Source organism: Ipomoea triloba, chromosome 7 (assembly GCF_003576645.1).
Source record: "Ipomoea triloba cultivar NCNSP0323 chromosome 7, ASM357664v1".
Lineage (NCBI taxonomy): Eukaryota > Viridiplantae > Streptophyta > Magnoliopsida > Solanales > Convolvulaceae > Ipomoea > Ipomoea triloba.
The window spans coordinates 5921559-5947779 of record NC_044922.1 but is presented as its reverse complement, the minus strand read 5'-3'; the positions used below and the strand labels follow the sequence as shown (position 1 = coordinate 5947779).

The 26221-nt window shown below is 33.5% G+C and overlaps 2 protein-coding genes across 4 annotated transcripts; both read right to left on the bottom strand.

The window, feature by feature from the left end:
* Window positions 1-4720: 4720 nt before the first annotated feature.
* LOC116025672 (chaperone protein dnaJ 15) lies at window positions 4721-14383 on the bottom strand. Of its 3 annotated transcripts, none has more exons than XM_031266991.1 (12): window positions 14240-14383; window positions 13770-13982; window positions 13202-13325; window positions 12290-12372; window positions 12100-12211; window positions 11908-12012; window positions 11703-11753; window positions 6189-6278; window positions 5979-6087; window positions 5715-5863; window positions 5570-5623; window positions 4721-5309 (listed from the first exon to the last, which is right to left on the bottom strand). In XM_031266991.1, exons 2-12 carry the CDS (start codon window positions 13895-13897, stop codon window positions 5070-5072), a joined length of 1245 nt encoding a protein of 414 aa, XP_031122851.1. In that variant the 5' UTR covers window positions 13898-13982; window positions 14240-14383; the 3' UTR covers window positions 4721-5069. The 3 variants fall into 3 exon arrangements, with proteins under 3 accessions (XP_031122851.1, XP_031122853.1, XP_031122852.1); XM_031266993.1 differs by lacking the exon at window positions 14240-14383 and adding an exon at window positions 14056-14176; XM_031266992.1 differs by lacking the exon at window positions 14240-14383 and having other exon boundaries at window positions 13770-14180.
* Window positions 14384-15896: 1513 nt separating this feature from the next.
* LOC116025066 (zinc finger protein BRUTUS-like) lies at window positions 15897-25843 on the bottom strand. The gene is made up of 14 exons (XM_031266137.1): window positions 25258-25843; window positions 23831-24040; window positions 22241-22435; window positions 21806-22152; window positions 20756-20981; window positions 20270-20438; window positions 18976-20169; window positions 18674-18845; window positions 18358-18579; window positions 18141-18278; window positions 17548-17782; window positions 17395-17454; window positions 16693-16764; window positions 15897-16584 (listed from the first exon to the last, which is right to left on the bottom strand). The coding sequence occupies exons 1-14, from the start codon at window positions 25552-25554 to the stop codon at window positions 16453-16455; spliced, it is 3669 nt and encodes a 1222-aa protein (XP_031121997.1). The 5' UTR covers window positions 25555-25843; the 3' UTR covers window positions 15897-16452.
* Window positions 25844-26221: the final 378 nt, after the last annotated feature.

The following is a 26221-nucleotide window of genomic DNA, read 5'->3' as shown; positions in this document are numbered from 1 at the left end:
TCTAAATTAATTCGAATACAATGAAGTATAATATAAACTTATATACTACATTAATTAAATGCTTCATACAAATTAGACTAAAAGAACATTTAATTTGTCATGTGGAGGGATATATGAAAGAGGTAGAATAAATATTTTCAAATAAATTGTCAAGTGAGATTTGAACTTGTGACATATGCTATATGCTATTTAATTTAACACTAAATTTAGAGTTCCAACCAACTAAACTACTCAAACATGATTTAATGATTTATACATAAGTATAGATTTTATATATAAGTTAATGCTATATATAGCTCCGACGAGACCGCAACTAATAGCCCAATGATAGCGTTAATACAAAAATTTGTTACCAAGAAAAATTGTAAGAATCAATGTTAGTCGTCCATCCATCTGGTAAAGTCTAATGCTTCTAGAACAATGAAGGAAAGAAATACGGTGACATTTTTATAAATAACCAAAACCTTAAAGTACACTTTGTAACCCTATAGTATGTACTTTGCAAAACTACTATATCCAATATTATATGAAAGTGCACTCTGTAGTGTTGTTAAATGTACTTTCAATGTTCACGGGAAATTGCACTTGGCAACACGCCAACACCACAGAGTGCAATTTGCAAATTGCACATTGCAAAGTGCGTTCTATAGTGTTGTGATGCACTTTAAAGTTGAAAAGAATTATCAAAATGATATTGCTTTTTTCCTCACCTTGATTTATATCTGTTAGATAGCTTTCAAATTAAATGGACAATTGAGATTGGTGCTAAGTTTCCTTCTGAGAACAAGTTCACTTTTAAGAAGGAAAATTATGCACCTTAAATTTGGCCTAGATAGATGCAAAAAAATAAATAAAATTGTCACAGCATTTTTTTTTTGGTCATTTTAATTCTGGACGTTGATTTAGGCAAGATTAATGGTTCAGACTTAACCACACAACCACACAGAAGACACTCAACCGCATGGGAACTGTATTCTATATATATATATATAATATATATATATATATATATATATAAGCATGTGGAACTAGGGTAAAGAGGAAGGGGCAAAGAAGGTTTGATATTTTACGTATTTGCTTCCACGTACAATCTGTAATACTTTAGAAAGAGGGTCTAGATCGATAAACTAATGTTTCAAGTTTTTGGAGGTACTTGTTAGGACATAAAGAAATCAAGTGGATACAATACAATATAATTGTTGTCATAGACGCAAGAAACAAAACATAGGTCAAGACAAGTTAACTGTGATGTCCAAAAGAATCATATATACTTCAAGTGGTTGGGTTATGTACATATATATACACATATCATCATTTTTTTAAAGTTTTAGTTAAGTTACGGTATAAGTCGTGAAATGGATAACCTAATATGCCATTTCCCCAAGGTGGAGGTTAGCTAGCTAGGAGTATAATATATATGGTCCACATGTATTTCATCCTTCTAAGAAACATGCAATTATTTGTACTTTTTTTTTTTTGAAATAAAACGTCCTTAAGGCACAGTCAAGTTAGTCGGATTGTTGACTTAGTAAGTAAAAGATTCAAAATTTGACTCTTAATTAGAGCTACCTATTGGCTTTATTAGTTTACCAGTCGGTCAGTTATGGGTTGTTAGGTAGTGACTACGGATTCACTTTTTTTTTTTTTTGAGATTTTTTTTAGATCAACCTAAGTCAATACTGTAGATTCACTTTTGTTGATCAACCTGAGCCAATACCGCCCCGACTCAGTTATGGGTTGTCCGGTAGTGGCTGCGGATTCACTTTTTTTTTTTAGATTAACCTGAGCCAATATTGTCCCCACTGAGGCTCTGTTCATAACTACTTTCTTAACCTATTGAAGCACAAAGAGTCTTTACCGCCCCACTGAGGCTCGAACCCATAACATCTCATATAGGAGAATCACTTCATGTTACTAGATCACGAGTAATATAACTATTTGTAAAAAGGATTTAATAAACATAGCACTAGATACCCTTATTATATTTAATAGTTGAGTACAAATTAAAGTATACTATAAGCAACTTCTGGTCTGATCTGGTGTTGAGTATTAATTAATATCATTATATTTTGATGATTAAGGTATAATTTAATGATTTATATATTGGTAGGATCGGACTACAGAAATTGTCTTGTTGTCCATAACAAATTAAAATATATAATTGAATAGGTCCTAAGCAGAGCATATGATTGTATAATATTAAATTGTAATACGTTGGGTGTTTAAGTAAGAAGGACAACAATCAATTTAATACTCTTCCTATTCGGTAGGGGAAGGGTTTTTCCAACACTCACATTACAACAAAAGTCCAAACTACTACGATTCTATGAATAATAAGCTTACTAATAGTTAATGGCATTGTTCAGTTTACGGAATGAATTTTAAAGGAGTACGAATCATATTTTATAGAGAAATGGAATATACAAAGAATATAATAAGAATTTTATTTCAATTTCGATTATTGGTTTGAAAAAAGAATAAAAATGAAACTAAGAACCAATCATATCCATCATATTGATCTACAAAAATCAAAGGCTCTAAAACAAGGAAAAATCTTGTGATATTTTAATAATTATCTCAAACTTTGAGTACACTCTGCAATACTATCAAGTGCATTTCTTCTCCCAAATAATGCATTTTTTGATATCTACCAAGCCAGTGCAATCTTCTTGAGTGCACCGTCCATATCATCGAATGTACATATAATCAAATACACTTGTAATTTTGCAATTGCAAAGCACTCTTATAGAGTCACATATTCAAAGCGCACTTGTACATGTTTTAGATCCATCGGTTTAAATTCTCATATGATCCTTCCTAATCCCCTCTCTATATAAAAAATCTAAAACAAGGAAAGGAAAAAAATGTAGTATTTTTGTACTCTATAGTGTTGTAAAATACACTTTGTAATATTATGCAATAGTGTATTCTTATTGTTGTAAAATGCACTTTGTAGTATTACTAAATATACGTTTAAGCATGGTTGAAAAAATCGCTAGCCGCTCCCTAGGCGCTCGGGGAGCGCCTAGCGCCTAGGATGCCTAGCCGGGGATTAATCGGCGCCTAGGCGCCTGTGTATTTTGTTATTTTATTTTTTATTTTTTAAAAATTTGTTTAAGTATTTTTAATTTTTTAAAGACTAATAATTATAAATTATATAATACTTTAATAGTTAATACTAAAATATTAAATATTAACCTAAAAAATATCTAAAATTTGTACAATTTAGGATTATTTCGCTCAAAACGATGTTGTTTTGAGTGAAATAACCCATTAAAAAAAAGAACAATAATTAATCGACCGACTAGAAGACCTAGTCGGTGCCTAGTCAGTCTAGTCGACGCCTAGGCAATCAGCGCCTAAGCGGTGCTTTGGCGGCCTAGGCGGTCGCCTAGCCGGCCAGTCGCCTAGACCACCATTTAATGTGATACGCTAGGCGGTCGACCAGCGCCTAGGGCCTAGGCGGGGATTAATCGGTGCCTAGGCGGGATTTTTGCAACACTGCGTTTAAGAAATGGCTCTAATCAAAATAACATTTATACATCATCTCATACACTTTGTTACATCGAATAACGAGTCTAATCAAAATAACATCTATACATTTCCATATGATGTTCTGCTTTTAAGAAAAAATGTATACAACTTGAACAGAATAATACTCATATTATGGGAGAAGAATATGAGTATTATTAGTGTTATCGTATTATATATGTAAATGATGATGCTAATACATAGGACCTTGTCTCCTGAATTCCTGATTTTGTTAATCCTGCCGGCCAGAGAAAAATAAACCCAAAGTAGAAGTATATGGCCCACAGTTTTGGCCTTAATTAAATTAGTAAATCTTTTTCTTGGACTTTCTCATGATACTATATTACTTTCTCATGATACTATATTAGTAGTAAAACAGAATTCCTTCTTTCTTTCTTTCAAAATGTCGAATCCCCAATTCCAAGGGACCCACATGCATCTAAGAGAATGTAAATCATAATAATTCTGCCGCTATTGAAACTCATGATAATTCTGCCGCTAGTAAAACTCGATCTCTAATCTTTCTTTCTAAACTTCACTCCTGTGACTAATTGAGCTGCCCAAGCAGGCCACAATTCTTTGTTTTGCAGGTGGATGGACGTTAGTGGATTCTTGTTCCACAAATTAACTTCCGACACAAAAGAATTATAAGTAGCCAAAGAAAAAAGGTATTGCATTACCATATTCAATAAACATTTAGGTTATGGTGTATCTACTCAGCAACCATTCATAGTACCACTTGAACAACTATGTTAACCCATAATAACTATAATAATATTAATAAAAAAAAAAACCAAAATCAAAAACTTTATTAGATTCTATCTGTCAATAATTTTTTGGACGGACTGTCTCTAAATTCTTTTGCAAGTCTTCTTTAAAACTATCGACTAAAGTAGTCAAGCAAAAACAGTAATTTTTGTGTTACCACTTCCATCCAACATGTATCAACATAAATACATTGCAAGAATGTTTTTTTTTTAGTCTGGCCACATTTTCTTTAGTCAAGAGTCCGAACCCCACACTTCGAGACTAATCTTGCTTGTACATAATAGAATCTCAAAGGTGACAAAAACAATCCCTTATAAGTTTTAAGATAGCTACATTTTAAAAACTCGAACCCAAAACCTAAGTTAAGGTGGAAGAGACTCAGACCATCTTGGAGAACCAAGGAATAGTGAAGCCACAAAGGTTACAGTGAAATATAATAGCAATTCATAATTTAGTATGAATAATTTGAAATGCAATTATACAGCCACTTACTTTAAATCCTACATGAATGTGAAAGCAGAAAAATCAGGTCCAAGATTATGATACAGTGCTAGAGATGAACTGTACTAAAGAAAAATGCTTGATATTCTGAACAGTTCAAAACCTTCAAGATATATATAGAAAGAGAGGGAAAAAATGAACAAATAATACATGGTGGCTTTGCTACAGGGGGTCAAACAATCAATACCAACTTCATTCTGTGCAAGATGCCAAGATGATTCTGTCCAAATCTATAAAGCCCAATGAGACTGCATGAAAGTGCCCCATTTTTAAGTCTTCTTATCGGATCCTTTGAGGTTAAGATTGAACCATTTTTTCTTTGACGATTTGTCTTTGGATTCGGGGGTTCCATCTTCCCCTGGGCTCTCAGCTTTAAAATCATCGCCAAGAATTCTACTGCTACTTCCATTACTGAAATTCCCACTTCCACTACTGGTAGCAACAACGACTGATCTTGCAACAGTGAATGCGGAATGGATAGTGTCTCGTTGTTTCAGCAATTCATCCACCTATTGCATGACATAATAGTTGCAATAGCAAAACAATGTCCAAGAATTTAAAAAATAAAAAATAAAACAGCCTCTTAATTATGACAAATTGAATCAGGTTATATGCACATGGTGCAGAACTTCATAAAAATGGTTTTTAATGACTAAGTTCTGTTAGCTTCTTATGTTGATGGGTGAGGCATAATATTGACAGAAAAATCGACAAATCACCCTCGGGGAAGTTCCATAAGGGGCTATTTTAACGAAAGTGGTAAACTTACAGTCTGCTTCTCCTGGGTGTATCTGTTGGTCACTTCTTGGAATCGTGCCAATGCCTGCAAAAGGAATTTGAGGAAAAGATTCTCTAAGAATATATGCAGAGGTATTAAAGAACCTAGAGGACATGATTAAGAAGAGGTGGACTACCTTTCTGTATTCTGTCTCAAATTGTCGAAGCTCATTTCTCTTCCTCAAAATCTGAGCTTCGATATCCTTCAGCTTGCTTGTTGAATCCTCGTACGTTTTGGCACAAAGAGCCTCAATTGTATACGTAGCAGGTTTGAAGAAGTTATCTCCTGCACATTCAGAAAAATTCAGTTCTACACTGTTTTCATCCTCCTACAGTCGGTGGAAGTTAATATCGAGTCCCGGTAACCAACAGAAGGAAACAAAGAAAAAAGCAACTCAGACCATAAACAGCGAATATGTGAGTGCCAGCTTTTAGATCTGAGACCTCACAAGGTTGAAGGCCTTCCAGCCTCTTAAAAAAAGCTGCGTCGGGATCCTTGGCCATTGCTAACTAGAAAAGATACATATAGTTATCAGGATTGGGCAATCTCACACCCTTGAAGTTGTTTTCGAACAATATCATATAGAAAGGGGAAATAAAAAAATGCATACCGCATTTACTGTTGAATCCATCCTATAAACCTGAAAATGCAAGAAATACATTCCTGCTGATGTCACCTTGCCAGTTTTTTCACTATCTTCCTGTGTTCATTGACAATGCATCAGGTTTGCCAAGTCCGAATATCAAGCCACCAAAAACAGGTTAGGTTAAACAAAGCATTGAAACATGCCTCATAAATTACTAGAAATGGACACTTACTCAAAGATACATATTATTAATTTGAATGAGACAAATGAAAGAAATTATAAGCTGTTATTGACATTATGTAATAAAATGCATGCCCTTCTCTTTGCAAGGATAACTAAAATGATGTTATCTTCTCTAGAAGGGTCTTACTAGTTAAGTGCAGCAGTCGCAAGTTATTATGGCCATGAAATTACCAAAATACACATTGTTGGAATTTCTGAGTCAAAATTAGAAGAGAAAGCAATGTTTTCAAACTATGCTCAAGATTGGCATTAATTGTTCAACTATCCTACAAATCTACAATTCAGAAGCATGTTGTTTGAAAGTTCCACATGCATATATCAACAATTTTTTCACTAATAAGGCAATTACAATGTTGATATCTGCTGAATTCAAGCATTTCAACAACTCCATTAGATATAACCATGAAATAATGTTCAATATCAACAAGTGTATAGTTTATGCCCTTCCACTCTACATATCATTTAGGTGCATATCATTTTTAATCCAATCTGTCTCTAGTTCAGCATGGAATGTGTAAAACATTTCTTGTAGGGATATTGCAATAACTTCTTATTGGAAGGCAGTAGTTGATTAGTGAAAAGACTAAAAGAGTTAATTTCACATTTGGTCCTATGACTATTGAGGTCTTCTTAATTTTAACCCACAACTTTCAAAACTGTCAATTTAGTACCTTAATTATTCAATTTTTATCAATTTTGGTCCCTCCGACCAAATTGTCGGCCAAAACTCACCGAAAAATATTAGTATGTAAAATAATGAGGTAAATTTTCAGATTTACCAGCACCTTCTTCAAAGACTAAAATACCCTCATTATTTTACCTATTATGAAGTAATATTTTTCGGTGAGCTTTAGCCGGCAATTTGGCCAGAATGACCAAAATTGATAAAAGTTGAATAGTTAAGGTACTAAATTGACAGTTTTGAAAGTCGTGGCTTAAAATTAACAAGACCCCAATAGTCATAGGACTAAAAGTGAAATTAACTCTTAGTGAAAATTATGTTTAATTAAATTGTACATTGGGACAAGTTACAAGGAATTAAGTCCAAAATGGAGTACAAGTACAAGCTTACAGTTTGCTTTCCCCGGCCCCAAGTTCACTTACTACTAAACTATCTTGGTCTCCAAGTCATGACCATGCAAATTGGAGATTTTAATCCCCTCTTTATCATTGGTGTTTTACAAGAAATTCACTAGACCATATTAGATCCCTCATTTTCATCCTTAAATTAGCCATGACATGTACTCATGTTCTCTTTGTTCAAGAAACTAACAAAATTCCAGACCTATATTCAACCTTAACCTTTACTGGTATTACTTGTCTCTCAGAAACATGTTCAATGAATATACTATCAAACAAAAGACCTTCCTGGGTCACTTATAAGCAATTAATAGTATGATTGGCATTACTGTAATCACTATATAAATGAATCATCATTAGTCATGATTACTAAGAATCTCCTTTGTGCTCTAATAAAAAAATATATCAGCTATGACTTTGGGAAACATGAATCTAAATTTTGAAGGAAAAGATGATGCAGAATTTAAAAGAACAAAAATGGGAATTGGGCAAAGGTGGCAGAGCAGTTTATGCAGTATGAAGCTGGCAATAACCAAATTAATGCATAATTAGATATGCATTTGCAGTTTCACAAGAAACATAGCACAGGACAAGGCTCATGGTGCACAACTGCACATATTATTTAGGTCCAGTCTTAGAAATTTGGAAGCTAACTTCTGTCAAATGAGTATGAAAGTGGGCAGTAGAATAATAGGAAAGAATGATATTAAGAGTGAGCAAAAGTAGAAGTTGAAAGTAGTTTGAGCAACTACAAATGATTTGAGGGAAGGAGAAGATAAAGAGAAAGGCAGAGAACGGATAACACTTACCTCAACCCAAGCTAAATAATAGGAAAATGCATACTAAGAGCAAGAGAGAGTAGAATACTAGAAGCTGAAAGTAGTTTCAGTAACTATGAATGCTCTGAGGGAAGAAGAAGCTAAACTCATTTAAGGACGTTCTTGAAAGAGTGTTAAAGAATGTTCGCATTAACTAAACTCATTCTTCACTTTTAATTTGTAAGAAAATGCTCACTTTGGACATGCTGAATGTTCACATTTTCATTTGAGTGCATAAATGTATTGTGTGATAATAAACACAGTAATTGATACAGAGTAATATATATATANGATAATAAACACAGTAATTGATACAGAGTAATATATATATATATATATATATATATATATATATATATATACAAGAATATAACAAATACTCCTTCCTTCCCAAAAAAAGGTTGTCCCAAAATGCCGTCCACTTTCCTAAAATAAGCATCACAAATAGTTCTATGTTCCTACACTACCCTTCTACTAAAAGTTACAGTCAAAAAGTTACCCACCTTTTATGGGCATAAAAATGAAAATTATTGTACTTTACTTCCATTTGCCTTAAAATTCATGTCTACAACATGGTTGCAGTAGGCGCTAGTCGGGCGGTAGACTAGCGCCTAGCGCCTAAGCGGTCTATGCGGTGCCTAGGCGGCGACCTATAAAAACAAAAAAAAAATGCGTGTGTGGGTGTCATATATTATATTATATATATATATATATATATCTATATATATATATATATATATCTATATATATATATATATATATCTATATATATATATATATATATCTATATATATATATATATATATCTATATATATATATATATATATCTATATATATATATATATATATCTATATATATATATATATATATCTATATATATATATATATATATCTATATATATATATATATATATCTATATATATATATATATATATCTATATATATATATATATATATCTATATATATATATATATATATCTATATATATATATATATATATCTATATATATATATATATATATCTATATATATATATATATATATCTATATATATATATATATATATCTATATATATATATATATATATCTATATATATATATATATATATCTATATATATATATATATATATCTATATATATATATATATATATCTATATATATATATATATATATCTATATATATATATATATATATCTATATATATATATATATATATCTATATATATATATATATATATCTATATATATATATATATATATCTATATATATATATATATATATCTATATATATATATATATATATCTATATATATATATATATATATCTATATATATATATATATATATCTATATATATATATATATATATCTATATATATATATATATATATCTATATATATATATATATATATCTATATATATATATATATATATCTATATATATATATATATATATATATATATATATATATATATATATATATATATATATATATATATATATATCTTCTTTTATTATATAAATAAATAAATTTAAATATATATAAATATAATTTTAAAAAATTAACAAGGCGGACCCGCCCGAGTTAACTCGGCTAACTTTGCCGAGTTGGGCGAGTTAACTCGGCCGAGTCGGCCGGCAACTCGGCCCAGTCGGCCAAGTTAGGTGCTAGGCGGGGGATTTTTGCAACAGTGGTCTACACTAAATAAGACAATCATTTGGGGATGAAAGGAGTAGTGTATAACTGTATATATGTGCATACGGTGGAAATTTGTGAAAACAAAATCCATGTATACATTATATAATAGAAATACTTAATTGTTCTTATTCAAGGAATAAAATAAAAAAAATAAAAACAAAATGATTTTTATAGCTCAATTCAAATGATAGACAGAAATATAGCAGCCTACTAATATTGTGCATGATGCTCTACCTATTGCATACCTCAGGTACAAAGTATGGTACGGACTTAAAGGTGCCTGCTATAATTAGGGCCTACTCAGGACACCTCGTAGTCTAGCCAAAAAAAAATGCAATTCGAAAAGGTTGTGCCACTTTGATCATAGCAGGTTAGACCTTGAAATGCTAAATGACTTAGCTGGAGGCAGGACATTTATAATAACAATGTAACCAAATGTTTTCCAACATATTCGTCCAGCATAATCCAGAAACATTGGCAGTTTGGCACTCACCATTGAAGTATGTGTTATATAATAAAGATGTCCCAAATACTTAACTCTAACATCATCCCACCAAAAATTCTTTTTAAATGGTTTAACTTTGTAACTTTGGATTTCACTGGATTATATAAACTTATACAAACTTCAGTTAAGATTTTGTATAAAATGGAGGGCCCACCCTTATTTTGGTTATTGCATGGACACTCCTCGAGTATTTATATTTAAAAATATTCTGGATTAGCAAATGGCTTTTTGATGGGAAAGCCAGGTCAGTATGTGATATTGCACCATTGTGGCAAAGCCATACTTATCTTTACCCTCTTCGGTCATTTTAAAAGTAATTTGCTTGGGTGATATATATATCTTCATATTTGACCCATATGCAAAACCGGCAAATTTCTATTTCCATATAATTATCAAGTATGGAACATTAATTTTTGAAGTACATATGACTTTTGTGCCTACATGCTTGAAAACATATTCTTTCAACTAAGTTAAATGGAATTAATTTGTCAGCAGAACAAAATGTCCATATTGGACAGCTTCTAAAAGACACATCTAGAGTAACTTCAGATATAGTCACACTGAAGGTTCATAAGTGTGTCCAGAGAAATTTTAATCTGTGCTTTTTGTGTATTAGACATTTAGACCAAAAATAAAACTTTTTAAAGTTTTATCAAATGCAATAACCAGAAAGCATAAGGCAAGAAAATATAACTTTTTGGATGGAGGAGTCACTAAAAATAGTTTCAAACCTCCTAACTTAACCACTCGGAATCTTCGACATTTACATCTATGGAAATGGCTGAAGATGTAAAACGTCATTTGACATTGCTACATCAGGACAAGTTATGAGTTTAGTGATACTGTTAGATTGGAAAGATTAATAAATGAAGCGCTGGTATAATCATTAGTACATCAAGTTTTGAAATGTTAAATTTAAGGTAAAATGTTAATGTTATAGTACTCCTTTATTCCTTTTTGCTTGACAACCACAATTTTCTTCTCAAATAAAATGATAAAAAAAATTATATTCAAATGCATATACTTTGTCAGAAAAAGACAGACTTCATGACGGACTCACTTTAATCCCTTCAAGTAAACAACAGAAGGCTATATTCACTGTACTACGAAAGTGGGACAAATATATTTATGAATATGGAAGTATTCGTAAAGACCAAAACTAAGATCTAAAAAATGCATTACCTGCAAAGCCAGTCCATAACCCCCATTTGGATCTTGTTCAAAATATAGTAGCTGAAATTTATATAAAATGTCATTTCAGGATCATAATGCAATGGTATCAAATAAAACCACATGCATGCCAGTTCCACAGACAGAACTCAAAGTTGAGAAATTAACGACAAAAGATATTCTATTAACCATCATGCCGGTAAGACAATTATTTTACCTTAAATTTGCTTTGAGCAGCTGACGTTACTCTAACCACAATCCCTGACTCAGCTTGTTCCTCACTAATTGTTACACCAAAAAAATGGGCATTTTGCTTTTCTACCTGTTTTAAAACTTAACTAAGCAATTAGCATGGCCTAGCAAATAAAATTTTATCCAGCTATTCAGGAAAAATAGAATACAGAATCACCTTAGCACTGCATGATGTTCCAATTGGCAAAGGCCTAATTGTGACAGTTCCATTTAGAGCTTCTTCAAGAACATTGGCTGAAATAGTCGTCTTGATAGGAACACCCAATTTGCTATTCAGACAAACAAAAAAAATGTGACTAATGAATCACAAGATCACTTGAGATATCAACTCTAGGAAAAATCATTACCTGAACAATGCTGCAAACATTGTGTTAACAGTGCCAAGGTTGGATAGATCAACTTCCATATCCATTCCATCAGCATCCAGGGCCTTAATATTTAGATGGCAGATGGCAAAGCAGTTAGAAAATGAGAGATGCTAGAGGCATAACTAAAAGAAGAGAAATCAGTAAGAAATTGTAACAAAAAACTAAGCAAGAAACAAAAAATGAGTAACTACTGGCTCAGGTGCAAGTTGTTGTCAGTTAAGCATACATAGATTCCTTCTCTTTTGCATGTAAAGTAACTATTGAAAAGAGAATAGACAGAGCACATTGTTTAATACTAGACCAGGCTGGAAGCAGAAGTACAAAAAGGCTATTACGGGGATTAGCAATTTAAACTATTGTTTGCCAACATGTACAATTCAAGTAACTTCAGGTTATTGAATATAAATTGTATTTGCAAGGACTCTCTTCTTTTCTGCTCTATTCTTTCTTATTTTGTCATAAATTCATAAGTCATTTACTAGTTTTGTGTTGCTTTGTCTCAGGTAAAAGCATAAGATGCATGTACGTGCCATGGGCATGGCACTTGGGTATGGTTCATTGAAACTGCATCTCCCCCAAAAGGCATTCCAAAACTAAATATAATAATAAAAGAGAACTCCAACCAAAAGAAGTAGACTAAAGGCAGCATTATTTGGACAATTACAAACTTTAGAGTACTGCTATAAGAAAAAACCACTGCTAATAAAGGTTTAAAACATTCTAGCCCTCATGTAAATAATCACAAAAGCATATCAGTATAGTAAATAAGCAATTTACTACTGTGCCTTCATGCAACACTCTGACATGACTAAATAATTGCACCTTGAGGTAGTTAAAATGAATCGCTAGCCAACAAAACACTTTGCAGAAGATCTTGAAGAAATAAAGTACCTCAAATCCAGCCATATCATACTGCCTCCTTTTCTCAGGATCGGATAAAATGCTATATGAATATGCAACCTCCTTGAAAAGCTCCGAAGCTTCAGGGTTGCTAGCATTTTTGTCAGGATGATACCTACCGTCATCCATTGAAAATAAGTAAGTCCATACACATTATCAAATCTGAAAATACTCCAACTCACATGTCCCAATCCAACTAAACTGGTATAGTATTTTACATCCATAAAAAACTGAGTTTATCCTATTGCTCCATAGTCAATAATTCTAAGCTTCAAGAACCAATTGAGCATACTACTAGCACTTAAAACAAAATAAAATTGTCTCTAAAAAACAACTTGCCAAAGTGTCCACTTAAATCATTTTTAAGCAACAATTCAGCTTTCAACAGTACCTAATTCCCCATGATTAACAACAATAAAATTAATACAGCTCTTCAAATAAAATGGAAAATTTCCAACTTAAATCATTTGGTAAGTATACCAGAAATTCAAGCTGACCAACACAATTAACTTAAACTACAAAAGGAAAATGCTGAAGAAAAATAGAAAAGGGTACTTACTTGAGGGCAAGTTTTCTGTAAGCAGTCTTAATCTCCTGATCAGAAGAATCCCTCGAAACAGACAAAACCTCGTAAGGGTCTCTCCGCAGCGCCGGCGTAGACGAACCCTCCATTTTCGAACTACCCATCGGAAGCTCACCGTCCCCTCTAAAACCCTTCCCCCCAAAAAACGCACCTTTAAACACCTGAACGGGAGTCCTACTTTTTCCCTGTCTGCAAATCCACAAGCACAAACAACTTTATCAAAGATTATTTCGCGAAATTCAGAGCATTGGATCGTGCTTACTTATCCCCCCTCTCGGGATTAATGCGAATTCTTCAATAAATTAACGGATCATCAAATTTCAAGGAACAAAAGAAAAAACGAAGCGAGTAAAGATCTAACAGAGAAATTCGAAAAACAGATTGGTCTAATAGAGAGAGAGAGAGAGAGAGAGAGAGAGAGAGAGAGAGAGAGAGAAGTGGCTGACCCTTTCACTTCTTTCTTTCTTCGCTTCGCGCCTCTGCCGAGAGGGGTGGGCGTGAGAGTGGGGGTGGGGGGCAGTGTACGTGAAAATCAGCTTAATGAGCTCTAAAAAACAGAAAATCTGACTGAGAATGTCAAACTTTGGAAATTGAATACTCAAAAACATATACTAAAATAGAAATTTATAAAGTCTGGAAAGATTTAAAGAAGAATAAAGCGTTAAAGCAACCCAAGGAAATGAAAAGGAAACCAAAACTAAAGCAATTTCAAACTTTATAAGTTGAAGTGTTGAACTATGGATTATGTTATACTATAAAAATCATTTTTTAACCAAGTATAAAAATAATATTTTTCATTTTTTAACCAAGTGAAACTTATGTATATATAAATAAATAAATATATATTAAGAAAAAGTTTACAGTATTGATCATACTCATATCTCTTACACCAAATACAAAACTTCAAACTTTTTTCATTCACTTTTGATTGTATCATGTGCAATTAGTACCGATACCGGTTGACATATTAAAAATTTTCATATATATAATTGAATAAACATTTGTCTTTTTAAATCAGTGTATCGTAAAAAAATTTATGTAAATTATAAATTATATTCATCACATTATGCAGCTATATATTTTAAAGTTCAATTGTAAAGTCATTAATTTTTATTTGTAAATTGTCACTGAATTCTATGTTATGTTGGCAAGGCTTGCAATTTCTTTCATTCTCAAAAATTCTTTCTGTATTAATCAAGTTTGTGATGAGCAAATTTCAACATTTTCCTATGAAATGTTATCCTTTAACTCTTAAACTATAAGTTTTCACAATATAAAGTTTAAACTTTTTTATACTATGATATAATATGTAAATTCTTCCATTATAATTAGAAGATCATTAGTTGATTTGAAATTGTAAGATCACAAGGGAATTGATGTAAACATTTTTTCTAATTTAAAAGCAAAATGCCGTTTTTACCAAATCATTTTGAATAAATAAATAAATAGAAAGAGTAACATTACCTATTACCTACTACAAAGTAAGCCCCCACCCTATCTATATTTACAAATGGATAATAAGAAAATAATCTTAAATTATAACTTCATTATCATAAACTTGGTTTGAAAGTCAAATATCATATTAAAAACAATTGTTCAAGTTTGACAAACTTATGAATTTCTACTACCTAAAATTATTATTTTTTAAATAAATTATTATTTTTACCTTTAGAAACGACTGAAGAGTCTCTATGTATTTTTTGTTTGGATATATTAGGATTTTCATCACCTAGTGATTAATCCCCTCGTCTGAATTGTAAAGACACTTCTAATGGGTGAGACAAGACAACCCAAAGCCAAAGATCGAACCCTTAACATTTAATTAAGGATGGATGGTTCCTTTCACTCAACTACACCCCATATTAAAGAGTCAGTATATTTAAAACCCTATACCCCTAACAAAACAGGGCTTCACATTTGCTAACTACTACGAAGTACAATAATGTTCCCAATTTACAACCTAAATTACCTGTTGCAAAGAAACAGCACATTAACAACTAAGCATTACTTTATCCTTATGTCGATGTGATAACAAACAGGATGACCTCAGCAGCACTCCAAAAGTTCAGCTTTGTGTTCCAGGAAAAGGGAGAATAACAGATGAACAAAACAAACCTCAAACTGGAAAAGGTATATGATTAGAGCAATATATATCATTCATCCCACACTTTAGTGTACAGGATAGTATATTCCCTCTTCACTATAGCACCAATTTCTTAGGCCAGAGTGTTGATCAATGTTCTAAAGATCTATTGACTTAGGTACAAAAGAAATGAAATTTTGATATATGGAAGACAAAAAAGAAAGAAAAAAAAAATGTGTTATGGAAAGCATTTTTGTTTTAAGACGCAAACTACTAACAGCTCATCGCCTTCTCGACTTGACACTCCTCGGCATCTACTTTTGCTTCAAATTTGTCAAAAATTGAACCAATGCCACCATTACTTCTACAGTTCTACTAGTACCAGTGGAAACTTTTGCTTGTGGCGGGTGGATTTGTACTCTACAGAGTATATTATCAGTTTTAGAGGGGAAAGAGGGTATCATGTGGACCTCGAGGACTATCATGAGGACTCAGAGTCCACCTTGAGATTACTCTGGTAAGACCATAGAACGCACGCTTGTGATACTGTGTGCAATCCCATTGAAACACAGAGGACTATCTTGTACAATCAGGACTTGAGTCCACCTTGATTACTCTGGTATTGTAGGATCCACAGGATGCACACTTGTGGTACAGCCAATGAAACCGTGCAGTACCCTTCTTGTCACAATCGTTGCATAATATATCCTGGTTGTGCAGAAATCGAAGGACCTCGAACAATTAGCATTTACACTAAAAAGTCAAAAGAAACTGATGTTGTAGATTACTATGCAAATGAATGGAAGAGTTGTTTACTTGACAACGGTTTCTAAACTCTTCTGGAAGAATCTCAGAAGCCATTAAAGCATCAAGCATGCCAAAGTACACCTGAAATGAAGTTTAGAAAGGGCTTATTTGTAAAACACAAGGCATTGATGATTTGATGTATCTCTTCCTCCAAACACCCCCCCCCCCCGCCCCTCCCCCCCTTAAAAAAAGATCAGGAAAAAAAAATAACTAGAGCTACAAAGGAGAGAGAAATAAATAAGACTTTTTCGGTACATTAGATGGGGATGGGGGTGATGGGATAGAAATAAATGAGTTGACATGTTGTACTAGTGATCTATTTTTAGCAGTACTGGAAGTCTTCCATCATGAAAACATTGAACTTTAAATTTTCCTTTAGAAACTCAAAATGAGCAAAACTTAAAGTCATCCAGGTACTATATTAAATTTCTAAAATCCACAAAATACACACACGCAAACACACTCCATATTACACATATTTGGGTGGAGGATGGTTAAACTCAGCTCTTATGTTGAAGTGCATGGTGGGATAATGGAAATAAGATAGGCTCATATTACACAAAGCTAATGAGGTCTTTATTACCCTTTTGTTCACATCAAGTGAAAATGGAATAGAAGAACCAAAATGTCAAAAAAATAAAATAACATAAATGCAGTACACAGATCTCAAAGTAAGCGCATTATATGTACTGAAATAATGAGCAGTCTTACCGACATGTCTCCCATTGACTTGCTGCATATAGGACAGATGTAGTGTGTTCTAGCATATGCCTGAGAAAACAATAGGATTGTAAATTCCCAAAAGAATAGAAAGTGTAATGATAAAAGGCCAAAGGAGGCCCAGCAGAATAGAAGGGATCAAACCTGAAAGCAAGCCGAATGCATAAAATGGCCACAGGGAAGAGCTCTCACAGTTTCACTTGATGTGAACAAAAAGTCACAACATATAGGGCAGTTGGTTTCAAGACCTTTCTCCCGGCATTTGTGGTCCACAAGTTTCATTCCCAGACAACAATTGCAGGTCATGCAATGAAAGAAGTCGACACCAAGTCCACTACCCAGCCGGCATAAATTGCAAAATGGGCAATGATAGACTGTCCTGAAGTAGTAAAAATTTAAATGAAAAAATATTAAGTGAATAAAAACAGAAGGGTTATAATATCTCAACATCAATTACTGTTACTAAATTGAACTTTCATGAACAAACCAAAAGATGAATCTAATAACAGAAGAACAAATAACAAATTATTTAGGAAATTAAAAAAAGTACAAAACTAAAAGATCACCTCAGATACCTTTACCGAAGAGAAATAATGACGTTTAATAGGATGGTTTGCAGTAAAAGGCAAAAAGGAAACTGACTCATTGAGTGTACTTTGAAGGACAGTAGAAGTTCATCTTTCCTAATATCTTTCAATGACTAAAGGCCAAAAATGGTAAAGAAAAAAGGAGCTTACCTTTCATCATCAAAAAATTTACAGCTACTGCAATAATATTTTGCCATCAAAAGTCCATCACAAGATGGAGTCCTGCAAGTGGGGCCAACTGGTTGAATTTGAAGACAGCTCATGCACATCATTTCAGTGGTTGCCTTTCTGCAATAAAAATAAAAATAGATAGATTATATTTGGAAATAATTTTTCTTGGGTACTTTGTTTGATCCACTAAAGTTACCTATCCATAGAATGGTCGCTAACTTGGTCATGACAGAACCTGCATGTAAACAGTTTTCCACAACAGGAAGCACGAAGCTTGCAGTTTCTTTTGTAATGTTCACAACCAAAGACTTGTTTCTCTGGATCACGAAACGATGGAAAACATCCAAATTGATCATCGCCATCTGAAGTTTTACCAGTTCCTGCTTGGGGCAACTTCTGCTGAGAAGCTATCCAGCGACTAAACAACAAATACATTTTGGATGAAATAAATTGAAAGTGCAAGATTCACAATAATTGATAAAAGCTCCAATTGATAGCTAACATGCACAGACCTGGTCATGAGATTTTGAATGAGATAAGCTTTTCTTCTTGGATCAAGAGATGAATCTCGAGAGACCTTTCTTATCTCTGATTCAAGCTCATTTTGATTCATTCTGAAGATATCTTTCCATCCAGGCTTAAATGTACCATCACTTTGGTCCAGAGATTCATGTAAATCATAACCTGAAAAGGTGTGATTTAAAATTTCCAAAAATGGAGACCTTATAAAATTTGCTTAAGCATCTATCAATGTGCAAGATTTCACTTGAAGATTATCTTAACAATGAAAAGAAAGAAAAGTGCTGGAAAAAACCTTGTGATATACAGTTTTCTGATATTATTGCCTGTGAACTTTCAGGTGGAGAGCCCTCCCACCACTCATTCAGCCATTCACTGAACATTGTATTTTTGGTTGCTTGCTTCCATGTTTCCATCATTTTGTTTTGCTCTTCCTGAGTAAGAGCTCCAGTTACCCATGGCAACATTGATTGGAGAACCTCTGCTCCAGTAGTTCCTATAATTCGACCAACTAGTTTATCTTGCTCCTCAACAGTAAAATGTGTGTCAAACAGTGGCCAGAGTTCAACCTCTTCACGTAAAATGTGTTGATCCAGAGTAACTTTCATGGATTTGCACATTGCTTGAATTTTTGTAGCAAGCTCATTGTATTTTCTCAAATTATCATTCAGGTCACAAGAGTTAGAACTGTCAATACTAGGATGTCCTGTAAATGTTCTGTTACCCAAGCTTCCATGGAGCAGAGAAAGTTCAGAGAGTGCAGACGAAATGTCCTCAAATAGTTTTTCTTCCTGCTTGTGATCCAGGGTGTAAGAATGACTAACATTATGCAGAGTCTCTTTTGATTCTAATGCAGGGAATACTATGTCGTCCTCAGCGTTACTATGAGCTTTATACAAGCCCCATAAGAGACGAAATCTACCACCAAATTGCCTAAAAAAAGTGTCATTACAATCAGCAAGTTTCCCAGATTCTACATCCAGAAATTCCAAATCTTTGCGTATTGCTTTGTGAAATTTAAATATATTATCAATTGGCCGTGTTGCATGCCCATTGTTGTTCAAGCTGTAATCATTTTCCCAGCTGAAGAGGCAAGAGTTAAGAGAAGGAGCACTAGTGCCAAAAGACAAAGATCGCAAAGATTTCACTGTAGCAAGGGAATTGATTATCAGGTTGTTGCTGCTTACTCCTAATCCAGGGACACAACAAGACTGATTACTAGAAGATACTTTATGAAGTTTTCCTGTTCCAGAAGGATCACATCTCTCTCCTAAAGTAGAACTTGAACATCTTTCATGGCAATCTTCTTGGGCATATGAGAAAGATTCACTTCTGGCACAAAAACATCTGCCTATACAATCTTGATTTCCTGACAGTTCCTCATCAGGACAGCAACCTGTTGCATTAGAAGACAAGCAAGTATCTCCTGTACGGCCCTTGCATGCCCAACCAGTGAAAAGTGTTACCAACGCAGTGTCTGATGCCGGAGCTGCATCAGATACAAAATGAGAAAGGCAACGTGGATCCTCTTCAACAAGGCATAATAGTAATAGATACTAACTAAAGAATGGTAAGAAAAAACACAGTACCTGCCATGTGCATATTGTGCAGAAAAGACCTTGCATTCTCCTCATTTAATGATCCTACTAACCACGGTAAGACGCATTCAATCAGTCTAAGTGGCATCACACACAAGCTCTGATAAAGCAGTTCCCGCTGCCTTTTTGGGCTAAAATGTTTCCGTGCAAGTGGAAGAACCTATTGCAGGTGTAGTGACAAAATTTTAACAAAAAAGATACAGAGTAATTAATTTAGAATTTCAATTTTCAAAACCAAAATGGACAGGAAAAAAAATTACTCGTATTATTAATGCAAGGAAAATATCACCATTTGTAAATGGTTTTCTATGGAAAAGAAAATCTGAATAGATAAGAGAGAACTCATAGTCCATAGATAAGTCATGCTTTCTTTCACAGCCTTCAGAAACAGTTATGAGAGGAAACTTATCCATCTTTTGGAAAACTTGAGCTACAATACACCAAAAGTATGTAAGCAGCAATCAGACAATCACTCACCTGAACTTCCTCATTGTGGAAGTGCTTCTCTATTATCTCCATTATATGATCAGCATGAGAGCATAACTTCGAATAAAATTCAGTAGAAGGTGAGTTAGCTCCAGCACTCTGAATGTTTTCTATGAGGCATCTGAGCTTACCAAACTCATTTTCTTCTTCTGCATGCTCCTGGGCAAAAGACAACTCTGTGTCTACAGCAGGGAATATAACTTTGTCCTCAGCGATGCTGCAGTCAGACAGGATAAGCTCAGAGCCTCAGAATAGGAAAGCATAATGCTATAAACCATCATTTGACAGAAAACAAAATTGTTAATTTTACATTAAACAATGCACATGGAAAAGTGTGAAAATTGGGGCATGTGCAGCATTGAGGCAAGTCAAAGAGAATAATAAAAATATGAAATTTGCAAATAAAAAAAAAAAAAAAGGCAAGTACTCTTATATGGAAAGAAAAATGTCAAAAAAGGGAATAGAAGTGTAGTAATATATATCTCTGTGGTACTAGACACACACACAAATATACAAAGATTAAAACTTTTGGGTTCCCTAAAATAGCTAGGTGAGAGCTCAGAGCACATAAATGGATAGTTGGATGGTAAAATTCCAACCCTTAGTATTTGTCCACAAGGCAAAATGTTATTTTCTTCTTCGTTGTTTACTATCATGCAAATGGTTTCTGATAGGTTAAAAAAAAAAGGTTAAAATTCCATGAAAGGTTCAAATATACATAGATTAAGACTTCTGGGTTCCCTAAACTAGCTAGGTGAGAGCACATAAATGGATAGTTGGACAGTAAAATTCCAACCCTTAGTGTTTGTCCACAAGGCAAAATGCTTTTTCTTCTTCGTAGTTTATTATCATGCAAATGATTTCTGATAGGATAATAAATAAAAGGTTCAAATTCCATGAAAGGATGATCAAGATTGTATTTGCAGGAAGCAAGTTCAACTTGGCTTGGCTTATAGGGTAAAAGCTGCATACTGAATACAGATGACTGATTCCTAATATAAAAGTTTAAATTGAAATCCAAGATACAGAAAAGAAGAGTACCTGTGAAAAATGCAAACCTCAGCAATAAATTGAAGCCTTTGATTGAAGGCAGACAAATCAGAAAAATCTCCAGACAAAGTTATCTTCCTGGCAGCTTCAGTTATGTCACTCAATTCCATTTTTATAGCCTTGTGCCAATGCATTATCTCATCTATTGGACAATCTAGAGTGGATACTGTATTGCAACTCAAAACAGGACAATCTCTTTTAGCACTCCTAGAAGATTTACAAGGACATTTGCCATTTCCCTTTGGCACAGAATCTGAGGCACTGTGGTGATTCAATTGATCTTGACAAGCCTTACGTTTTTTATTGTTCTTTTGCCCATCCATCCATGTGAAAATAATCTTCCAGAAAAAGGAATTAGTCAGTTGTACAATTACAATAGGCTGTAAACTTCAGCGGATGCACAATATGCAGTGAAGTTAAACCCACCTGTTGAAGGAGCTTCTCATCCGGAATTACTTTGTGTAAGAACTTACGCATATCATGACACTCATCAGATGAAATAGAGGATGATAGCCAAGGCAGAAATTCAGCCATCATATTAACAGGAATGCTGCATAGGAACTGCCATACCAGTGATGCCTGTTCTTCAAATGAGAATTTTTCAATAAGCAAAGGGAAGACCTGAAATCAACAGCAACCCAAGATGCTCAGTAACACTAAGATACATGTACAAATAAAAAAATAAAAGAGATAAAAATAACACTGAAAAAGAAACAGAAAAAAGACATAATGAAATCTAAAGAAGTTGTAAGACTATAGGTTTGAGGCCCAGCTTAACTATAAACTTCAAAATACAACCTCCTTGGCTCCAAAATAATTTAGCAAACTTTTATATGAGAATCAAATCTTTTATAAAAGTAAAAAATCTTGCATCAATAGTGTGCAACCATAATTTCCTTATTTCTAAATTCATACAGTACATAATAGTTTCAGTTACTTGTTCTTCCAGAAATAATTTGAGTTCACAAAAACAGAAAGGCAGAACAATAGCCATAGAAGCAAATATATTTAAAACTTCCAGATCAACTATGGTGTAGCCAATCCTGCTTCCATTACCCAGATACAGAACTGGGGAGAATGTATCAACCAGAAGTCTACCTGTGTAATATGCAAACAACAGGGGATTTGACTGTAATGAACAGGGAAAAATGGAAATGACTTAAATGATGTGTTCCACACTATAAGCAGAATCCATGCCTGATGAACTTATGTTACAAGCAATGAAATAAGGCAAATTATATAGTATCAGTGGAGTAAGAAAAATGCATAATACTAATGGGGGAATAAGACTTGAATGACACCTTCCACATTCTCAGCAATATCAGTGCCTGTTAAACTTATTTTATAAAAGCAAATTGTTCAATATCAAGGGAGTAAGACTGAAACAAAATGAACCAGCAGTATTTATGCAATTATAGCCAATTGAACTTGCATTACGGGAAGAAAATTCTGTATTGTATCAAACTGAGTATGAAAAATGTAGAACATCAATGGAGTAAAACTTGAATGGCACCTTCCACATTCTGGGCAAATCATTAGAAATACATAGCTGCAAACAGCCATTTGGATTACAATACAATAATGTCAGAATAAAAATTCAATCCTTGTAACCTAAACACCATTGTATTGTAATTTGAAAAATCACCGATAAAGCAATTGTAATATGAACGTCATGGTACTATAATATGTACACAGCTACTGAGCTACATGCACCATGGCCTACAGTGTAATAATTGTACATTCTGAAATCCATTTATGCCCTGTTGTATTTACATTACAACAAGCAAAATGTAAAATATCAACAGAGTAAGACTGGAATGACACAGCTCCACATCCTGAACAGTATTTACCCATTGAACTTAGTTTACCACAAGCAAAGTGTATAACATAAACAGAGTAGGAATTAAATAACTCATTCCACATTATAAGCACTATTTATGTGTGTTGGACTCATGTCATAATATGCAAAATATAATCAATGCACAAATAAATAAGAATGCAGAACTGAAAAGTTACCTGCTCCTCTTCCTTAGACATGTGCTGGCAAATGGACGTTAGAAGAGCACCAGAACAGGAAGCTAACTCTCTCCGATAACTTTCTTCATTCTGCATATCAGAATCTAGCAATGCGAATAATTGATCAAAAAGAACACCTTCTCCCTCATGCTCAAGGGAATAAGTCCTTGCGACATTCTTCACACGGATGTCAAGTGCTGGAAAGATAACCTGCCATTCTCAAAAAATAAATAAAAGAGTTAAAACTACCCTACCTAAGTTTAATAGACTAGAATGACTTAGGACAAAATCCATCTTTGACTGAATGCATCTTTTGGACTCCAATTATTTGGCGCTTTAGAAGACATTGTAAGTGCAATAATCCAAGACATATATCAAAGCTGTCATATCACTAGTTCTGCTTATCATTGTTTGTTTGTGCCAACAGCCTACTAAAATGTAATGCATAAAATAATTCTGATAGGAAATTGTATAATATTTCCTACTTTCGAAGTTGATTTAAAAAATAATAAAAATAATAATAATAATATTTCGAAGTATATCTATCTCTTTGAAATCAGATCATTAATTTATAGGCATATATAACTCTTATTCTGATAGGAAATTGTATAACAATATGCAAACTTCACTACCATTTATTTTCTCATCTCTCCTTATAGGTGACATAAGGTTCGGTCTGGGTATGCTAACAGCAGTTATTGAAATTAAACTTCGAAAGAAATATAAACTTCATCAGACTACTAATTATAAAATAAAGCCTGATTGAAAATCTGATGAGCTAAATATGACAGCAAAATAGATCCCATATGCATTTAGCATGTAGAGAAACCTATTTGAAAGCAAAAGGTATCATTCTCCTCTTTATGTATTTGAGAACCGTTCTAACTTATCCATCAGCCTGCACACTGCATGGACAGGAAACATTACGTTGTGACATTAGCAAATGCAGCAAGTAAGTCCTTTTTCACACTAAAAATGTGGTAACACAAAACACATGCTTCCTACTTTCCTTGATTTCTGGACAACAACCACCAGCACACAAAGAAAATGAATCCAAATTGTAATTATTTTCTTCTTTAGTTTCATCCCCAAGTCAGAATAACCTACTGCTAAAAATGCTGCAAACCACATAAATTTGTTCCAACTCCGAACTAATCACACAATCTGCTTTCAAAACCTCACTATGTTGTAAATTATAATCTCTAATAAACTAATAAAAATCATATTAGTATTAACATTAACAACAATCCATCACTACTGACACAATGTAAAATCACAAAACATCAGTATTTCGAATCAATATTTCTTCTTTTTCAAGAAAAATAAAAAGGCAGCATACATGATATAAAATCGCTATAGTCAAGCTTAAATATCGAATAACTAAAACAAATGAATATCCAGTGCAGAATTGTACAAATACTACACACCTCATCCTCCGCATTGCAGTGGTGCTTATAAATCGACCTCAAAAAGTGACACCTTTCCTGCAATGGCTTAATATCACTGTTCTGATTCGTCGCCAAGTCCATCGCCGCCAGGTGGAGCCCATCCAGCTCGGCCCGAATTGCTTTGTGGAAGAAGAGGAAAATCCGAATCGGTGACGAGCCATTCACGCCCAGCGCCTTGTTTGCCGGCCCGGAGTGATCCATTTGGCCCACAGCCGACCCGGCCGCCATCACTGCTACGCCGCCGTTCTGTATCCCCGTCGTTAATGGCGTCGCCATTCCCACTCTATTTATCTTCACCGTGAAAACATAAGAAGAAAAAAAAATTAAATCAAAATTCAACTTCTTTTTTTTCGCCTTTTCAATTGTGACTTTCAGATTCAGATTTCATAAACCGTATCCTCTGTCTGCAAGTAGCCCTGCTTTCTCTCTCTACATTGCTCTCTGTTCATATGTGATATATATACATAGATACAGCTATCTGCCCCTTTCTCTCTCTGTATGTATAGATAGATAGGTTGCTGATTTTCCGTTGCTTAATGTTCTCTCTCTCTACAGGAAGAGCGGAAATTATCTTTCACCTTAACGAGTCAGTTTGAATTAAATATTTAGGTCCAATTTTATATTTATCTTAAAAAGTGAACATTTTCTTTAATTATGACTTCTTCTTCTTTTTTTATTTGAACAACTTTTCAAAGTATAAATAAATTTTATTCTTGATTAAAAAAAATTGAAACAATCGCAATAATCGATCATCGTTAACTGAAGATGACACATAATAGATCTCGGCAAAAACTTGTGTGAGACCGTCTCACCATGAGACGGGTCGGGTTGGGTCGGGTCAAGATGCAAATGTAACACTTGTATGCACAAATATCATACTTATATACTCAAATGTAATACTAATGAGGAATAAAATTTTTGTTACTTATAAGGGTAAATGTAA

Coding starts and splice junctions, on each gene's coding strand:
- LOC116025066 (XM_031266137.1), bottom strand. CDS start 25,554: ATGGCGACGCCATTAACGACGGGGATACAGAACGGCGGCGTAGCAGTG. Junction 18,580..18,673: donor ATTCAAAATCTCATGACCAG/GTCTGTGCATGT, acceptor TTTGTTGTTTAG/TCGCTGGATAGCTTCTCAGC. Junction 16,765..17,394: donor AGTCAATGGGAGACATGTCG/GTAAGACTGCTC, acceptor ACTTCATTTCAG/GTGTACTTTGGCATGCTTGA.
- LOC116025672 (XM_031266991.1), bottom strand. CDS start 13,897: ATGGGTAGTTCGAAAATGGAGGGTTCGTCTACGCCGGCGCTGCGGAGA. Junction 11,754..11,907: donor CTGCTCAAAGCAAATTTAAG/GTAAAATAATTG, acceptor TATAAATTTCAG/CTACTATATTTTGAACAAGA. Junction 5,624..5,714: donor TTGAGACAGAATACAGAAAG/GTAGTCCACCTC, acceptor TTCCTTTTGCAG/GCATTGGCACGATTCCAAGA.